The 20,553-nt window shown below is 38.7% G+C and overlaps 1 protein-coding gene across 1 annotated transcript; it reads left to right on the forward strand.

Annotated features, from left to right (window-relative positions):
* The first annotated feature begins 4,291 nt into the window (after positions 1–4,291).
* On the forward strand, positions 4,292–16,560 carry si:dkey-159a18.1 (sortilin). The gene is made up of 21 exons (XM_017493844.3): positions 4,292–4,659; positions 5,437–5,499; positions 6,208–6,284; positions 6,397–6,499; positions 7,886–8,053; positions 8,912–8,985; positions 9,128–9,174; positions 9,288–9,424; positions 9,516–9,599; positions 9,981–10,041; positions 10,527–10,682; positions 10,899–10,996; positions 11,068–11,167; positions 11,250–11,421; positions 11,548–11,741; positions 12,124–12,319; positions 12,449–12,565; positions 12,671–12,797; positions 12,939–13,042; positions 13,127–13,238; positions 15,375–16,560. The coding sequence occupies exons 1-21, from the start codon at positions 4,399–4,401 to the stop codon at positions 15,432–15,434; spliced, it is 2,511 nt and encodes an 836-aa protein (XP_017349333.1). The 5' UTR covers positions 4,292–4,398; the 3' UTR covers positions 15,435–16,560.
* The last annotated feature ends 3,993 nt before the right edge of the window (positions 16,561–20,553 follow it).

Here is a 20,553-nt window from a genome sequence, read left to right on the forward strand (position 1 = left end):
AATTGTGAAGTGCAGTTCCTGGTAGCTCATGAAGCAGGAGTTTTGGGTTCCAACTAACAAATCTGTGCACTCCAATGCTTTCAAATGGGTTTTATTTCTTAACAATAAAGTCAACTGGTAACATTAAGTATGCTGTGTATTACTTAATAAACAAAAAGCAAAAAAACAACAAACAACCCTAACTTTAAAAAAAATAATTCAATTTTCTTGAATTATTTTAGAAACACATGCCAGGGTTTGCACTTCTTTTAAGTCAATTTCCAGTCATATGGTTATAACAAAGTTTCAGACATCACTGATTACATCTTTTTGGCAGAACGAATCAAGCACCTACTGTATTAAGTGTTTCAAAGCAAAGGGTCGTATTTTCCCAGAAACATTACAGATTCAAACATGAGACCAGTGGTGAAAAATAAATAATCCACAGTCACTAATATATAAAATACATCTGCACTTACACTAGTGAACAGCGCACAGTGAGTGAGTATGAGGTATTCATTTGAAATATTTTTCCACTGAAATATAAAATAAAAGTTAGCCTGTATTAGCTCACTTAGGACGCAGGTAGACCCCAGACAATAATGCCCACCTGGACCCCAGTCATAGCCCATAGCCCACTAAATATTAAATCCTATTTTAAACCCAAGTGAACATGTATATGTGCAGTATTGGTGGATTAGATATCATAAAGGGAGATTTTTGTAAATGTCACTGAATTATTCAGATTTTAGGAGGCATAAAAGAGTGATTTGGAGCTCACTGTAATAATTAACATTAAAAGCAATTTTAAATGAAGTATTGAAGAGAAGAGATTATGACCAGGACAGAGTACTGAAACAAGCCCACCAAGGGCATATGTGGGCCACCTTCTAATATATATTAGAAGAAGGAAGCCCAGGAAGTAAGAGAATATCTCAGTAAGAGATTCAGGTGCATATTAGAAACTTTATGCACTTTCATGAGAAGTTTCTGTCCACCCCAAAACGGTCTATCATCTCATCAACCATGCCCTTTTATTTATCATAGAAAAATTAAGGTCAACTGTACTCCAACAAGCCACCAGAGGGCCTCAGAGTCATTTTGGCTTCACCTGTTCCCATTCTTACTTCAAATACTCTGATATCTATCACTAAACGTTTATTAGCATTAATAGCATTAGGCAGACGCCCTTATCCACAGTGACTTACGTTGATCTCATTTATGTAATCAAACGAGACAATGTTTTTAGGAATCCTGTCTCAATCAATCAAGATTGGCATCTCTCTGCACAGGACCTCCAGCCTGTTACTTACACACACTGTTATCTTGCCTCCACCATTGTCTTGTCATTGTTTGTCTCCCTAATGTGTCATGATTACTCTCACCTGTGTTCATTTTGCCCTTGATTAGTTTATGTATGTATATGTAGCCCTTATGTTTCTTTGTTTGAATGAAGTATATGTTCTGTGTCTCTTTATACCAGTCATTACCAAGCCATTTGATTCATCATTTGCTTCTCTGGTTTTGACCTAGCTCTGCTGTTCATATTTGTGATCTTGCCTGTCCTTGTTTATGTTGTTTGTGCATCGCCGGACCCTTGCCTGTTGTTTGACCACGCTTTTGGATTACGTCTTTGTCATGTTTGCCAAGATTAATAAAGCCATCGAGTACCTGCACATGCATCCTCATCAGATCCCTGACAGAATACTTCGCCCAAACAATGGATGCAGCAGGTGCTCGAGAGTGGCATAACGCCAAGCTGTCCATGCCGGCATTTGACTCTATCCAATTCCCCCAATTTATGTTCACAGGCAGTCCGGCTCCCTTTGATGGCACTGAATTTGCGCCAGATGGATTCCTGCTTCGGTGGCAATTTTTTTGGCTGCAATTCATGCTGTCCCGGCTAACTGAGTGCGCCTTTGGCCAGAAATCCTGGTCACCATGGGAGACCCAAGCCTAAAGAGTTTGTCAGCCTTGAAAACGGTGTTCCGGCTGCCCAGATATGAGCTTCCCCTAGAAATTGTGGGGGTTTTTTTGTTTGTTTTTTTGTTGGGGGGTAAGAACTTGTGTATCAGCTGACCATGAGCTATGTCACAGAGGGGAGAGCTGGAGACATGGCAGCTTTCCCAGTTGAGCTCATGCCCTGCTCAAGTCCAAAGCCGAAGGCGAGACTTCCCATGCCATAGCTCTCGGCTTTCACCCCATTCCAGTTCAGCTGCCATGTGCTCAAAGAACTCCATGAAGGCCTCCAGATCTTCCATGGAGGACATCTTCATGATGCAATATTGATTCTTTTCCTATGTTAACATGCCTGTCGTGTTTTATTCCTTATGTATTGTTCAAAGCCAAATATGACAGTGGAAAAGACAGCCTCCTTTCAAACACACCTCCTGACTTTCTGAAAAGTCCCTTCTGTTACATACATGTTACTGACATAATAAAATGCTCAAACAGTACAGTAGTCCTTTATTGTAAATCTGTAATTTCAAAAATGTAGGGTGGTCAAGGCTTGGGGTTGCAGAAAATTCATAATTCATAATGGCCATTTTAGGTTGTTTGCCCAAAAATGTCTGGGAACTCCTGGTCTAACATATGATGGGACTGAGTGGGAACTTAGACAGTTAAATAGAAAATACATGGATTCCCAATTGACTGTGTAAATGTTCTGTAATAACTACATAATTGCTAAATTTATGTTGCTCTGACATAATACACAATTATACATAATTTATACATAATTTATGCAAAAACATATTTTATACCAATATCTAATACTTAGCTACTTGTTTCATTTGTAAATGTAAAAATATCGTGCACCTTACCATAAATATGGACTCTGGAATTGGACATTACACTCTGAACTTACTACAAGTACATATATAACTAAAAGTGTTATATGTGTGTGTGTATATATATATATATATATATATATATATATATATATATATATATATATATATATATATATATATATATATATATACACACATAGAAAATGTGACTGTTTTTGAGCCAACTTATCACTCGCTGACCCATCCATCCATTTTCTGTACCGCATTATCCTACACAGGGTCGCGGGGCGCCTGGACCCTATCCCAGGGAGCTCAGGGCATGACGGGGGTACACATCGCAGGGAACAATCGCACACATATACTCACACTACAGACAATTTGGAAATGTCAATCAACCTACAACGCATGCGTTTGGACTGGGGGAGGAAACTGGAGTACCTGGAGGAAACCCCCGAAGCGCAGGGGGGCAGGATTCGAACCCCCCCAACCCTGGAGGTGTGAGACAAATGTGCTAACCACTAAGCCACTGTGCTGCCCTCATTCTTAATTCATAATATGTACATATTTAAGTAGTAATCTGGATTGTTAAAATTGGTTTTAAAAAATGTGATATTCAATTTAGGAACATTGCTATGGTTTGTAATAACCTAAAAAATTGGTTGTTGCCAATGCAATCAACAGATCTAAACAGATCGTTTGGTCTATGGAGGTATCTACTTGAAATGTGCGCTCTGTAGTAGGTTACACTTCTGTCACCTTAATACGACTCATTCATCTTTTAAACTTGAAGGTGAAATATGCTAACTTTCTAGAATCAAATGAATACATCTTTTATTGGCTGTATAGAGTACTGATGTAAGCAGGTTTTAAGATAAGATAAGATCGTTGATCTGGGATGTGAAATGTCAAGTTTATAATCAATTACAAAGTGCCTCCTCCGGGTTCAACTGTATTGACAGATCCAGTGATTATTTTTTTTTAATTAAAAATTGCTTTTACTTTAAAATTCTACAGAGAAATCAGTTGAGTGGGTTTGATCATCTACCCATTTGAAATGTCCATTGTGACAAGGGATTACAAAGTGCCTCCGAGTTCAATCATACTGACAGATTTAGTGAGTTTGAAGAGCAATTACTTTAAAATGCTACAGTAAAATGAGTTGATCCTAATGGTGAGCATAGAGTACTTCAGTGTAAACTGACATGAGTGACTTGAAATGAAGTAAGTTTCCTCTGTGCAATGAACCATCTAGATTTAAAACATGTATTTACGTTTTGATTAATAATAATAATAATAATAATAATAGTTGCTTAAATTATGTTTTTAGTAAATGTGTTTTTATTTGACTGAATGCACTGAAAGATTGAAGAAAACGTTTAGTCTGTATACTCACAGACACTGTGAAAAGTTGTGTGTTTGTTTTGTTACTTATTTAAAATGGTAATTTAATATCAAAGTTAAGTTGCTGTGGTTGTGCCGTTACCGCGAAGTGTGTACAAGCCGCGCCCATAAAAATCTAGGTGCGGTTCCATTAACGGTGATTTCAGGAGGAGCGGCAGGTTTAACCGCGGTGTCTGGAAGCGCGGTGTCTCTCACACTGCTGGGGTACTGAGGTACTGATGTACTGATGCTGGATCACTGTGGATCAGTGTGCGCTGTGCGTCTAGATGACCTAGTGATGATCTGGAGACTGGCTGCTGTAGCTCTTACAGGTTCACTGGTGCTTGTAGATGCAGGGGTGCTGTGTGAAACACTGACTTTCTCCAGGTCTCTTCCAGAGGACTTCAGCGCTTTTCGGACCAAACGGTCGCTCCAGTCCAACTTCGTAGAATGTACGACTCCCGTGAGTCCCAGAGAGCACACAGCCCTGGAGAGCAACACGTACGAGGTGAGAGAGAGAGAGAGAGAGAGAGAGAGAGAGAGAGAGAGATGTGTACTATGTATTTGTCTGCTTAATGGTAACTGTGTGACTCCACTGCCTACATGCTACATTGTATGTACCTGAGCTAGTCTGAAGATATGTAGTTATACTATATTGATATCAAAAACCTTTTAAAACTAGTCAGCTCACTCTTAGAATATTCATATGTTCCCAGTCCCCTGCTGGAAAAACAAACAAACAAACAAAAACATTAGAATGGTATCCACTGGTCCTTAATGGTATCCACTAGACATAAAAATGACCAGTAGAGTCCCATTACAGTTTCCATTAAAATCAATACAGTTCCCGTTTAAACCATTAAAGGGTTTCTATTGTTTTTGTTGTTGCTGTGTTGCAGCAGGTGTGTATCAGTGCTGTAGGTCTTCATCATACACTTTGGAGTTTTTTGTACTGTAAATAAGAACAAACAGGTAAATTGTCAGGTGTTACAGTAGTAGTGTTCCACACTGAGGACTGAGGACGTTGCTGTGTGTTCACTCGCTGTGTACACACTGTAGGACTGATCAGTGTTCAGGGTTCTAACACAATCACACAAAAGGTAACCGGGTATGAAGCGACAGATATTATAGCAGATCCTTAGGTATCCATGCATAGCTTTCTTTTTCATACTACTACTACTACTACTACTACTAATAATAATAATAATAACAATAATCGAAAACTATTTCTATTGTGTATTAACCAGTATGTTATATGTAAAGTTTCTGTTCTTTTCCATTATAGACTGTCTTCCACGGAGATGACGGATCTAGTTTTATTCTAGCACGGGTAGGCGATGGAACTGGGGTAAGTAAAAATTTTGCATGAAAAAAGTGTTAGGAATCGTCATATCTTTTGACGTGTTTTACTTTAGTTTGTTTACTATTTTCTTGGTTGTATTTTTAAAAAAAAGCATTCATGTGCATTCGCATGGCAGACACTTTTATTTAAAGTAACTTAAAAATGAGGCAGAATGATCATACAAGTGCAGTAAGACTATGTCTCTTTATGGTAGTATTAATCAGTCCATACAGGATTTCTCAGAGTTCTTTTTTGTGATCGTTACAGCCAAAAAATGCTTGATTTTACTACAGGTTTTTAAAAGTTTTGCGGAGTTTTCTTGTGCTTTTTTTTTTTTTTGCGGAAAACTACTTGAATTGGGAAAATCGCAATCGCACAAAATTGTCTTTCGCAGTAATGTTTGTTGGTAAATGAGACCTTTTAGCTGTACTCATTTTCGACGCACGTGAATCAGAGAGGACTTTGGCTGAATGCGTGTTGTGATGACGTGTCTCTGACCAAATCTGCGGAAAATCTGCAGTAATTTTGAAATAAAAAGAGAAAATATTGCAAAGTTTGCTTGATATTGTGTTAATTGAGAAATTGAAAAATCCTGGCAGGACTGACTGGAGTACAAGAGTGCTATAAAGAAGACTAACACAGTAGACTGATGAGTAATACTTCTGAACTGACCCTGACGCGAACTGTGTAAAATCTAAATCTCTTTTCTCTCAGGTTATTCTGGTTTTATCCACAGTTACCGCGCCACTGGAATCCATTTATGAGCGTGGCTCCATGCGACTGTACAGGAGGTTAGTGCACAGCAAGCGGTGGTCAATTATGTGGTGTTATCCGTTCTTGTTAATCTCTGTTACACACTTTACCAAACATTTTATAACCTAGTTTTTCTCTGCTTTCTGCTAGTGAAGATTTTGGGAAATCCTTTCATGACATCTCGTATACCATCAACAGTTCCTTCATAAGAAAGGACTTTGGGATATCTGTTGGACCGGGGAATTCACAGCAGGTGAAACCACTTTATAGTTGTTTAGCACATTCATTGAAACACAACATCGCTGGGCCTCATTTATCAGATTCTTTAGTAAAGGTGTCTTTAAATGTTTTTGTAGGACAACTAATGAGATTTTCAAATCTGGTAGATTTGCAAAAGTGTCATTAACGCTGATATTCTTCTTACTCAGAAGTATGTTGATGAACGCCGTTCACCCAAAAATTTGCATTTAGTGACGTCCACAGGACAAAATAGCAAAGTGGAATTTATTTTGACTCAGGTCTAGACGACCAATTTATAAAAAAAAAAACTAAAAAAAAACGAGTAGTGTAACAGCACCTAGAGATGCAGTCTAGAGACAAATTACAGAAATTTCAGAATTAGGTGTGTATCTAGTGAGGTGAAAGGAAATGGTCTGACATTGAAATTATGCTATGATTAATTGTGACAGAAGTCTCTCACTTCGTACACCAATTCATCCCTCCCTGGTGTCGGTGTCGTGTTCGGAAACACAGGAGAGCGTGTGTCGTAAAGGAAACCTGATACACTGGGAATGCCTGATGATGGCAGTACATTAGGGAATATACGGCACGTTATAGATCAAGACATACCAGATCAGTCTCTCATTGATCATGGTATTGCGCAGCGTTAAAATAAGATGCAATGGCACCCTCCTTTTTTTTTTTTACAGCAGCATTTCTTTTTATTCAATTTAATGCCTGGTCTTATTTATCTTTTTTTCATATTATGTCTTTAATGAACAACATTAATATGACGATGTGTGTGTGTCATTGAAATTTAAGCTTGAGTGTTATATAAAATTGCAGTAACTCATCTGATTTGGAAGTGATCACGGTTTTACAGTAGTGTGTCTCTTTATAAGTCTCCTTTCGTTTGGATACGAATATATATTTCTGAACGAACAGGAATTTCATGAATGCCAAATTTCAGCGTAAATTCCCCTACAAACAACCTACAAAAAAATTGAGCTCATATCCAGCTTGACGAATTAGGTCCATCAAAAGGTGGAGGAGTAAGCGTAAGCGTCGTGTCAGATTAGGGAAAACAGTCCTGAAACGCTGTAATGCTCTTGAAAACGAATAAATGTGTATTATTTTAAAAAACAACAACAACAATTTGTATTAATCTACAAACATAAATGTGACAGCTGATCAAGATCAAAGAAAGTATTAGCAGGGTGCAGTTCACTTCCATCTGTAAACATACTATTCATTCTGAACAGTCCTGTATGTTTTTATCAAATGTCCTGGCTTATGATGGACAGAATTAACAGAGACAGAAAAAAAAAGCTTTCTTGAAATTTAAACTGTTTTATTTCACTATGTACAGTAAGTCACGTTGAAACTTTGTCACAGCTATTGTCATATTATATTTTCACAGGTGATTTTGACAGCTGAGCTACCCATTACCAGTGTCCCAGGAGGACTTATATTTACCTCCACAGACTCAGGAAAGACGTTCAGACCAGTACAGCTGCCATTCCACCCAGCTCAGCCCATTTCCTTCCATCACCACAACCCAGACTGCCTCTTGGTCATCAGCACCAAGGTGAGTCAAATCAAACCTCCAGTGGTTCAACATTCAGTGTGATAATAAATAGTCTTTGTACCTTGTTTTGATTGTAACTATCTGATGGTAAATCCTATCATACAATTCAAACTTAAGTCAATACTTACTCCATACTTAATTTAATGTTGCCCTTTTACAGTAGGGGTGTACAGTCTTATCCGGAAAGAACCGAGCAGAAGCCACACCTGAGCCTATTTAAAGCCAAGCTCAATTGATTAAACAGGCAGAATCAGGTGTGGCTCCTGCTTGGTTGGGATGAAAACCTGCACCCACACCGGTTCTTTGCACATAAGATCAGACAGCCCTGTTCTACCCTGTTCACCATCTCTGTTCCTTGAGATCTACCTTCCTGCAGGTTTCATCTCCCACTAAAATCCAACACAGCTATTTTAGTTGATCAGGAACATTTTAAGGCGATGATTAGATGGTCAGGTGGACACCATTATGGTTGGAGCTAAAGTCTTCTGGAAGGTAGATCTCCAGGAACAGGGTTGGTGACTACTGGTGTAGTAGTCCATTGTTAGGATCTTTCAGTTTTAACTTTTGTTCTGGACAGTTTTCTGGGAACAGTTTGTGGAACATGTCCCATTAATGTGATATAATAGTATCTCCTCCTGCAGAATTATTGATTAACATAAAATGTCTTTATGTATATATGTAGTATGTATGTACAATAGAGTCATGTAAGACGAACGATGAAATCCTGAAAGTGTTTTCTTAGTTAGTTCAGGTGAATTTGAGTTAACAGTATGCAGTATACTAGCTGGGCATTTTAGAGGCAGAACCCAGACTTGAATCATTACAGAGACTGCTCTGTTTCTTATAACGTGTTTACAGGGCAGTCTATGGCTCTCACAGAACTTTGGGAGCAGCTGGTCTAAAATCCATGACGGAGTTTACTCTTTTACATGGTGAGATCGACACTGCTTTAATAATATAGATTGTGAGAGACACGTTTATTTCTATTTCTAGTCCTGCTTGTCAGAGGGACTCAGCACTGTCTTTTAATCTCTCGTACAGTTCCTTCTCTTTTTTCTCTTTTTCTCTCTGAAGGGGACCTGGCGACACTCTTTTTTTCAGTTATAGCCCTAAAGACACAGGTGAGAGTTCCTTGTTCACTGTTCCTTGTTCCTTGTTCAAGGATAAATAAATGAAACAAAAGCCGTGTAAATGGTTTCTTTCTATGTGCCTTCGCGATTTCAAACGGATGCAGCGGAGGCCGACAGGCGAGGAGACCTTTTCTTGAGACGCACGCAGGACCTGGGCCGAACCTTCTCCACCATCGCTCAGAATATTTTCTCGTTTGGCTACATTGGAGGCTTCCTCTTCACCTCCGTCATGGAGAGACCGGTTGCAAAAATGCATCCACAATTAAATGTTTGACCATAAGTTACACTATGCAGTATTTTCAGCTTTACGTCTGATACATGTTTGTGTGTAGGGTTCTCCTCGGGCTATTTACGTGTCTTCGGACCATGGCGATCGATTCACCAAAGCCGTACTCCCATCAGCCACCTCAGAGCAGGTGAGGAAGAATGACTGAATGAACTTACACACTATATCCATCACCTTGTTCAAATTTTTCACCTGGTGGAAGGTCAGAAATTTAAAACAGGACAAAACAGAGGTTATTTCCTCACACGCACACACACGCACACACACACAGAAATGCTTATGCACATGGCTGGAGATTTGTAAGGATGCTGGTCTCAGTATATTTTTATCGATTCAGCAGAAAAAAGACTTTCTCCCACAACCTCTATGTTGACAGTCTGCCAGGTGCACACACACACACACACACACACACACACACACACACACACACACACACACACACCTAGACATCCACAGAGCTGTGTCACTCAGGTGTTTATCATACCCGCATGTTCCTACTCTCTGTTTTCAGTTCTACTCCGTTCTGGATGGTGATGAAGATATGATCTTCATGCACGTGGATAGCCCTGGAGGTACAAAATCTAACAGATGATCTTTCTCTCAAATGACTTCGTTCTTAAAAATACTAAGTACTTAAGGATGTTACCGAATCTAAAGTGACACATCATGTCATCCTGGTTTAATGTGAAACCACTTGATTTAAAAAAAATATTTTTTTAAATATACACAGTCTAATGCTTTATCTGCTCGGTTTGTCTGTGTTGCTAAGTGCTGACCAGACAAGTCCTTGAAAGTGCTGACAAATCGGGACTATTTGAGAAACTAGCATGAAACCTGGCTTTTTTTTGGCTTCATATTTCACTAATCCTAGAAGGTGTAGCTAAGGCAGAGGGCAGTGTTGTTGTTTTTTTTTGTTTGTTTGTTTTCAGCTAAAATGCAGTGGCAGTGACTTTATGGCCATGTCTGAACAAAATGAGAAGCTTGACAGGGACAAAGAAAGCCTTGACTAACCTAAGACTCGGCTAACACTTTACACTGTGTGATCCCATGCATGTAGATGAGACGTATTTTGGGACAGTGTACACGTCTGATGACCGCGGCATCCTGTACTCCAAGTCTCTCGAACGGCATCTGTTCGGTGGCGAAAGGAAGAGCGACTTTACAAATGTGACGTCATTGCGAGGAGCATATCTCACCAATGTTTTGGAGGAGGGTACGATACACATTCATGCCCTGTGTTCGTTTTATGATCAGGCCTCTGTGTCATACAGTGGTAAAGAAATTAATTTTGAATATTTTTTGTAAGGCAAACTGGATTATTAAAAGGTTTGACGTGCAGTACAGTGTGTGAAACCTGTCTTCTAGTCTATCAAGTCTATCTATGTGCTCGTCTTGTGAATTCTAAAGCGCGTTGTAACGTTTGTTACAGATGGACGGATTTGCACAGTCATCACATTCAATAACGGTGGAAAATGGCGGCCAGTAAAAAAGCCGAAAAACGTGGAATGCGAAGGAAGAGTTAAAAGGGTACGTACATTTGGTATTAATAAAATGTTTCAGAGCAGACAGAGATAACACCCTGTGTTTGTATGTTTCAGTGTAACTTGCACATTCATGGAGAGCACAGCCACTACAGCGGCATTTCTCCCATGCTGCCTCTGTCTCATCCTTCTGCTGTTGGTCTGATCATTGCTCATGGTAACAACCCTGAACCAGCATCGGCTAATCATTCACATGCTGTCACCCAGTGTACGAGCCTACAGCCTCTGTATTTTCACAGGCAGTGTCGGGGACTCCATTTCTGTGTCTAAGCCGGACGTGTACGTGTCCTCGGATGGAGGGTACAACTGGATACGTGCGCTGAGAGGACCTCACCAGTATGGCATACTGGATTCAGGAGGCCTGATTGTGGCTGTGGAGGTTCGCAGAGATCGACAGGCTAATGCGATAAAGTAAGCTCTAGGAAATTCACATAAATGATGTAGAAATCATAGCAGTTCAAGCTTGTTTATACAAGTGTGTGTGTGTGTGTGTGTGTGTGTGTGTGTGTGTGTGTGTGTGTGTGTGTGTGTTTTCAGATTCTCCACAGATGAGGGTCAATGTTGGAAGGCTTATAATTTCACAGAGCATCCCATCTTCTTCGCTGGCATTGCAGCTGAGCCTGGTGCCAAGACTCTGAACATCAGTGTGTTCGGTTACCGGCCTGATGATGACGATCAGCCCACGTGGGTTGCAGTGACTATAGACTTTGAGCAGCTTCTAACCAGAGAATGTGAGTGAAAAAATAGTGGCTATGAGTAAAGATAGAAAGTAAACTTTTTAACTTTTTAATCTGTTTTTTTTGTAGTTTATTATAATTCAGTAGGAACATGATGTGTATTGTGGGATGGTTACTTTCTAAATGAATTCCATTATATTCTATTAAAGCTGTATTCAGTGACATTTTTCATATTCATTTTTTTTCTCTTCTCTTGAGAAGCAAGCTTGAAAAATCTTCCATTGAAATACAACCCTATGAAGTTCATCCTTTTTGTCAGCCTATGTCAGCTTCTATTTTCTACTGCGGTCATATAGGAATAAACACTGTAATACATGTTACAGCATTATTAAAGCAGTATTAAAATGTTTCTCTGACTGTTGGTGATGTTCACCAGGTGGTGAACCGGACTACATCGAGTGGTTGGCCCACTCTGATGAAGGAGAACAAGATACAGAGACAGGTGGATGTGTCTTAGGCTACAAGGAAACTTTTCAGAGGCTGAGGAAGACATCAGTCTGCAGAAAGGGGCGCAACTACGTGGTCAGTAAGCACCAGAAATCGTGTCCCTGCTCCAGAGAGGATTACATGTGGTAATGAGACACCTCGTTAGGACTCCAGTATCCTGTGACATACAGTATTTCTTGCATCAACCAAGATTTTCGTCAAGTGAAACAGCCTCTGACATAATCTCTGTGTCCATTTATCTCTCTTTATTATAGTGATTATGGTTATTACCAACATGAAAACAGCTCTGAATGTGTGAAACAGCCTGCGTTCACAAACCAAACACTGGAGAGCTGTTTCAGTGGGGAGGTAGAGGAGCTCCAGACAACAGGGCATGTGGCATTCCATCATTTTATTTCATTTAATCTCTCATACATACAGTATATACACACGCACGCAGATTCACCATAATGACACTTTGTGCATTATATGTAAAGGTATCGAAAGCTTCCCAGTGATAAATGTGAGGGTGGCTTTAGCCCCCCACGTCAGATGGATGCCGCCAAAATGCATTGTGGGAATACCAGCCAGCCTCCCCCTACCAGCCATCAGCCTAATAGACTAGTGAGTAAAATTGCATTCCTTAATTTCCACATTCAGATGTAATGATAATGGATTTGGCAGTTGACCTGCTTGAGATTAATTCAGTGCATGTGATTTTTTTGTATGTGATTTATTTTTTTTAAACACTGTAACTTCCAAAAGGGGGTGTGGTTGCTGATTGTGATAAGTGTCAGTGTGGGGGCTGTAGCTCTGACTATCGTTACCGCAGTTATCATAACAGTCCAGAGGATGAACTACAGGCAAAGGTATGACTTCAGAATTGATTTGTGTACTCTTTCTCCTTTATTCTTCTACTATCACACTTATGGATGTCATTCCTGCCTCTACAGGTTGACATCCTTCCAATTCTCAGCTCTTCAGCTGCATGAGGATGAATTGTGCACTGCCTTTGCAAGCACTCCAAGCAGTAACCAAGCTGTCTACCAAGAAGAATCGGATGATGTGGGTCAGATGATTAAGTCATACGATCTATGCATTGCATTCAGTTATCCCTAGAAGCAGTATTATAGTTTTTTTCTATGGAATGACAGATGAAAATAGCAGTGTAGTGCTCTGAATTAACAACAAAACAATATTGCTATAAACGTTGGTCTGAATATCCAGTTAGATCTTGATCAAGGTTTTTCAACACTCAAAGCACACTGCCCTGTACAGTTTCAAGTTCTCCTAATGCCAAACACCCTAATTCCTACTCAAGGAAGGTTTGGTACTCGCTCATAAGATGGCTCATGCACAGTGGGGGGGGGAATAAGTATTAAACACGTCAACATTTTTTTCAGTAACTATATTTCCAATGAGGATATTCACATGAAATTTTTTGCCAGACATCAGTATTAACTCCGCAAAAATATAATTTCAAATATAAAGAATTCACAACATTAAAGTCCATAAATAATGTTATGTGTAATAAAGTGGACTGACACAGAAAAAAAGTATTGAACATTCTAAGAAAAAGCAGTTCTCCAAGGCAAGGTAAGACAATGGAACCAGCTGAAATCTGTAAGTAATTATACCTCCTATCTGTGCAAATTAATATCAGCTGGGTTAGTAAATTGATGGTCTATAAAAAGGCTTTTCGTTACCAAGGTGTCACACAAGAAACATCTCATGATGGGTAAAAGCAAAGAGCTCTCCCAAGACCTTCGCAACCTTATTGTTGTGAAACATATTGATGGAATCAGATACAGACATATTTCAAAACTTCTGAATCTTCCAGTAAGCACCATCAGGGTCATTATCCACAAGTGGAAGTAACATCACTCCATCATCAACCGGACACACATAGGAGCTCCTCACAGGATTTCTGACCTGAACTTCTGAACTTTTTGGTTCTCATACTACACACCATGTTTGGAGAAGAAATGGCACTGCATATCACCCTAAAAACACTATACCAACAGTGAAGTTTGGAGGTGAAGCATCATGGTGTGGGGCTGTTTTTCATCACATGGTACTGGCAGACTTCATATAACTGAAGGAATGATGAATGGAGCCCTTTACTGGGAGATTCTTGAGAAGAATCTGCTGCCATCCACCAGGATGAAGAAGATGAGACGTGGGTGGACCTTCCAGCAGAACAACGATCCAAAACATATAGCAAAGGAAACTCTCAATTGGTTTCAGAGAAAAAAAATCAAGGTGTTAGAATGGCCCAGTCAATCACCTGACTCGAATCCAACTGAACAAGATTTAAAGACAATATGTTTAGAAGAATGGACAAAAAACACACCTGAATACTGCGGCCCATTAATCTCTTCATACAGGAAGTGTCTTGAAGCGTCATTACAAACAAAGGCTTCTTCGCTAAGTATTAAATAAATTTCAGTTAGTGTGTTCAATACTTTTTTTCCCATGTCATTCAACTTTATTACACATAACTTCATTTATGGACTTAAATGTTTGGATTTCTTTATATGTGTGGATTTCTTGAGTTAATACCAAAGTCTGGTGAAAATTTCATGTGAATAACCTTGGAAATATATTTTCCTTTTTAAATATATTTCCAAAAAATTGGAAATATATTTACTGAAAAAAATGTTGATGTGTTCATGAAATAATTTATTTTATTATTTGAACTAGTGTCCATTCACAACATAATGTTGTCCAAATTCTTATCAGACAAGCTATTCTAATCAAATTCAGTTTTATTTTTATAACATGTTTTAACAATAGACATTAGATGTAGATTGAGATACCTAATGAGCAAGCCAGTGGTGATAGTGGAAAGAAAAAAAACTTCCTGAGATGACATGAGGATGAAATCTTGAGAGGAATCACACTTGAAAGGAAGCCCATTATCCTCTGAGTGGTAGTGGATAGTGAGGTTTTACACAGGAGTTAAAGTGTAGTTTGTAAAGTAGTGGAAACTGACAGTGATCAGGAAGGAGGATGCAGTTTCAATTAGATCTCACACCACAGGATCTCACTGGAGTGGGGTGAATGGTACAGATGCAAATCAACTGGGACATATTGATTGGGATAACATGGAAGACATATGAAACATTGTAGCGTAATTTCAAAAGTTCAATCAGTAGTCGAATGTTTTAACCACTGAGCTACCACTACCTTTCATTTCAGGTTGTTTTCAACAGCATGAACACCGTTGTTCCTGAATCTCACACAGATCTGAAATGCTGAGCAACTTTATTTCACAAACTCTTCTTGCTGTCCATTCAGTATTCACGCTCGAATGAGTTGTTTTTTTTTTTGTTTTTGTTTTTTGCTGAGATGGAAATAAAACTCATTAACAACACAGCAACACGATTAAAAAGTGTGGGTCTGTTCACCAGACTCACATGCTGGTAATGTTCACACTAAATCACCCCCCCCCCCCCCCCCCCCCCCCCCATATGCACATAACTTATGATTGGATTATATAACATGCATTTACAGTACAGTGCCCCCCAAAAGTATTGGAATGGCAAGGCCAATTCTTTTGCAATTCTTTATTCAGTTATTGCAAACAAGATATATTCAACCAAACATTAAGTGTTACTTACCTTAATTTCAGGGCAGTGGTAGCTCAGTGTTTAAGATGTTGGACTATTGATTGGAAGCTCCTGAGTTCAAATCCCAGCACTGCCAAGCTGCCGCTCCTGGGCCCTTGAGCAAGGCCCTTATCACTCAACTGCTCAGTTATACAAATGAGATAAAATGTATATTACTCTGGAGAAGGGTGTCTGCCAAATGGTGTAAGTTGTTAAACACATATAGATGGAAATGAAAACTGAAATTTATCATCTTATATTCATCTTTTGATCTCAAACCCAAATGTCTTCAGTATATTGCAAAAACAAAAGCATTGGACTTGCTGTTCCGATACTTTTGGAGGGGATTGTAAATGGTCTAAAGTCAGAATGAACATCCCAGTTTACCATGACTCACTATGCCCTTGCATGGCCTAGATCTTTTACATAAGCGACAAGCTATTTAATGCCTGACCAAACCACCTATACATAAAGATAAAAACTCTGAGTCTCAAACCGTAATTGGATGGTCATTCCATAGGCGTGCGGGCTTTGTACAGCCCCTTGCTGTAGTTTACTACTTTAAGCGGTGCTGTCTCAGTACTGTATATGCAAGTATAAATTTAGCCATGTTACATTTTGGAGATGAAGAGGTTTGATATTGGAGGTTTAAATCGCTTCTGGTAGTTATTCGTTTTAGGATAATTTGAGGGTATCAGACCTAGTACACAAACTGATATTGAGAAGGAAATCAGTGCAATTAATTCCATCTGTTGAATTAAACAATCTATATTGTATGCTACAAAATTTTGGTATATGTGCTTTGATGGTGGATTATTTGTAATTAATTTTGTTACTGTATTAAATACAAATCTATTTGTTATAAATGGTTATTTCATAAGTAATCCCCCCTGCAGTTAATATGTCAGGTTATCAATGTTCCATCTATTTTTTTTCTCGCTAAGCAAAATACCTTTCTACTGGGTAGGTCCTTCTGCCATTTGAGGTCCTTTTGCCACTTTCTGGTTAGCATTAGAAGAATAGCCTGGGAACACAACTCTCAACAACATGACTCCAATTGACTAACTTTTTTTATACACATTTTTGTGTCCAGGTGTAGAACTTAGTGTGGTAAACCATTATTGGGTCCCTATACATATAGTTGCAGTCGGAAGTTTACATATATTCATTGATTCAGAATGATTGTACAACAAACATCTTTAATAAAAAATAATAATAATTTGGTTCACAAGTTTTAATTCATTTGGGGTTTTCTGTAATCAACGCAGGACCAAAATTATACATACAGGGTCAAAAATATACATACAAACACTTAGATTATTAATTCAGTGGTGCTGAAAGCTCCAAAATATCCTTTAATTTGCCAAGACCCAGGCCTTTTAATTTCCTGTCAGTGATCATGATTGACTGCAGCTGGCAGCTTCACTGTGTAAACATAAAACGGGTTTGTTTGACAGCGCTCATTGGATTGACCAACACACAGTACTATGAGAAAGTCCAAGGAGCACAGTGCAGATCTGAGAGCATGGTGGAGTTATACAAGTCATTAATGTCTCTTGGAGCCATTTCTAAACAATTACAGATTCCAAGATAATCAGTTCAAACAATTGTACGTAAGTACGAGTTATTGGGAAGTGTAGCCACTTTGCCATGGTCTGGAAGAAGACCCAAACTGTCACCCTCAGCTGAGAGGAAATTGGTTCGGATGGCCAGGAATAACCCAGGAGCCACCAAGGCACAGGCCTGCCATGTACTGGAAGCTGCTGGAACATCAGTGTCACTGTGTACAGTCAAGAGAGTTTTAAATCGCCCTGGACTGAAAGGCCTTCAAGCCCGTGTAAAGTTTGCGGCTGACCATATGAACAAAGAAAAAGCCTTCTGGAGGAAAGTTTTATGGTCAGATGAGACAAAGATTGAGTTGTTTGGCCACAATGACCGGAAGTATGTTTGGCATTCAAGAACACTGTACCAACTGTTAAGCATGGTGGTTGTAGCATTATGGTCTGCGGCTGTTTTGCAGCCAGTGGAACTGGTGCATTGTACAAAGTGGATGGAATAATGAAGGAGGACTACCTTAGAATTATTCAGCATAATCTCAAACCATCAGCCAGACGGTTCAAACTTGGACACAATTGTGTGTTACAGCAGGACAATGACCCCAAACACACATCAAAGCTGGTTGTAGAATCGATAAAGCAGGCTAACATTAATCTTTTGGAATGGCCTTCCCAAAATCCTGATCTCAACCCTATTGAAAATTTGTGGACTGTGCTTAAAAGTTTAGTCAGGGCCAGGAAACCAACAAATGTCACTGAACTTTACCAATTCTGCCAAGAAGAGTGGTCAAATATCCAAACAGAATTCTGCCAGAAGCTGGTTGATGGCTACCAAAAGCGTCTGCTTGAGGTGAAACTTGCTTAGGTCAACTAAATATTAGGTGTGCTGTATGAATATTTTTGACCTTGTGTTGACTACAGAAAACCCCAAATAAATGAAAACATGTGAACCAAATTCTTGTTTTTGTTTTTTATTAAAGATATAAGTTGTACAATCATTCTGCCCCAGAAAAAGAACAGTTCAAAAAAATTATTGAAAGCCCAATATTGCCATGACATTCATGTTCATGATGAATGTATGTAAACTTCCGACCGCAACTGTGTACAATGTTTTATAGATTCGGTCCTTCTTGGGAGAAATCTGAAGGATGCTTCAAGGCAACTAGCAAACAGTCAGATCCAGCAATACAACAAAAATAACCTGGTATAAGCTACATTGGCAAGGAACATTACGGTAGTGGACATTGCCTTTGATAATTTACACACCTCTACAATGTTAACCTCAGTTACTTAGGAGTGGTGGATCTGTGGGCAGATCTTAGCCTTGGCCTTGCAACTATGGCACGGAGATATTGCCCTTTCACCCCACCGTGAGGACTACGTTTCCACCGTTAGGGGTTCACTCTTTATGCCTAAAGCACCCAGGCCTTCTTCTACCAAATCTACTGCTCTCACTCTCATGCTAGTCCTCTCTAAACGCCCGGATGCCTATTAGTCTACACTTCTCACAATTAAAACTATTCATGGAAGAAAAATAACAAAATTCTAGTTAAATAACTAAAGATGTTGCAGATGTTACTTATGTTTGTCATTACATTCTGATAAGGAATTCAGGCAGCCCCTGTTTGCTGTCTTTAAAGTAAAACCTTCAAAAAATGTGGTAGAAAAAAGTGGGAAAAAAAGGATGTGACAAAAAAAGAAAACATACAGCAATTGCTGCAAATGATAAATAAGAGTGCAGAAACGCCTTGCATAGTTCACTATGAAATCCAGTATAAATCACCATAAATCCAGTGTAAAATTGATGTACAGTATACTACTTCCACACTATGTGTTACAGTGGATACTGAAGTGCCTTGGAGTAGATTTGTATGTAAATTAAAAAAGTTGTTTAACAGTCACTAAAGCCAGAAGTTATAGGTTAGTAGTTTATTTTTAAAGCAGTGTTCAGTCTGGTGACTCCCTTAATATGTAGAACAGTCGACATATTAAATAATAAACAGTGAGTGAGGGAGCAATTTAGTAACAGCATAGTAACTGTGCATGGCAGTGGGCCTATAAGCCTGGATTTAAGACACTCTGCTATACAGTAAGTGAAAAACCTATTAAAGAAGAGCTGTGTTCATGTGTGCCTAATGCTTCTCTCTGCGTTCTGCTAATTTTGCACTGACACTGACGATGCACTTTTGTTCTGTTTAGGATCTTATTGAATGAGCAGCGTCTTCCGAGTCCTCAAGTGTGTCCTGTGATTACCAAGTTTTGCAATGGTTGATGGTTTTCAGACATCTTGTGTAGAATTATAATACATTTGGATTGAAACACCGAAACGGATCTGTGATTCAACTTAATTCATCTTTAAAGAGATCATAGATAAAAGGTTATCCAACCGCATGATACTCAAAGTTCAGCAGCATGCATGTTTTATTTTAACTAGCTTATATATATATATATATATATATATATATATATATATATATATATATATATATATATATATATATATATATATTATAGATTAAGCAACTGAGATGCAGAGTAATGCCTAACTGTTTTTACTTGATTTAGTCTTTTTTTTTCTTTAATATAAACAAAAACAAAGTTATGTATCATGATGTTGTACAATATTAGGAGCAGCTATGGAATGTGTCTTGGGTCTCATCATGATCAATGTCGATTTCTGGAACCAAAATGTTTTGTTTTTTTTTTTTTTTGGGAATAAAGCATTTAAGAAACTATTGTAAAAATCGTTTTCATTTCTTTTCTTTTTTTTTGTTGGATGATGAATGGTAGTGATGAATGAATGACGTTCTCTGAACACTTGTCTAACCAGGTTTCTAACACATAGAAATCCTCTAGTGAGTGTGTGCAGGGATGCCGAAACCACATTGTGTCCTGAATCGTGTCCTGTACATTCTTTTCATGTTTGTGGAAAATCCTTGCAACCAATTATGAATTACAGTTGTTTGAGGAAATTAGGCTCCACCCTCCAAGAATTGGTTGGCATGTGGTTGCCATATTATTTAGAAATCTCTCTATTTTTGATCATTATTTAGGCTCAAATTGTAATGAGCAGTTTTATACCAATGTTGTTAAGATGTGACAAATATCCTAGGATGAGTAAACAAAAGTACATTTCACATATGATGCAAATGACCTAAAAATCTAAGTGCGCTGGATCAAATGGTTCTTGAGGCTTTGTGCATAAATTAATTT

This window comes from Ictalurus punctatus, chromosome 19 (genome assembly GCF_001660625.3).
Source record: "Ictalurus punctatus breed USDA103 chromosome 19, Coco_2.0, whole genome shotgun sequence".
Taxonomy (NCBI): domain Eukaryota; kingdom Metazoa; phylum Chordata; class Actinopteri; order Siluriformes; family Ictaluridae; genus Ictalurus; species Ictalurus punctatus.

Excerpts from the sequence above, each read along its gene's own strand:
- si:dkey-159a18.1 (XM_017493844.3), top strand. The coding sequence starts at position 4,399 with ATGCTGGATCACTGTGGATCAGTGTGCGCTGTGCGTCTAGATGACCTA. Across the intron at positions 6,285-6,396 it reads TCCATGCGACTGTACAGGAG|TGAAGATTTTGGGAAATCCT; the intron begins GTTAGTGCACAG and ends GCTTTCTGCTAG. Across the intron at positions 10,042-10,526 it reads GCACGTGGATAGCCCTGGAG|ATGAGACGTATTTTGGGACA; the intron begins GTACAAAATCTA and ends CCATGCATGTAG.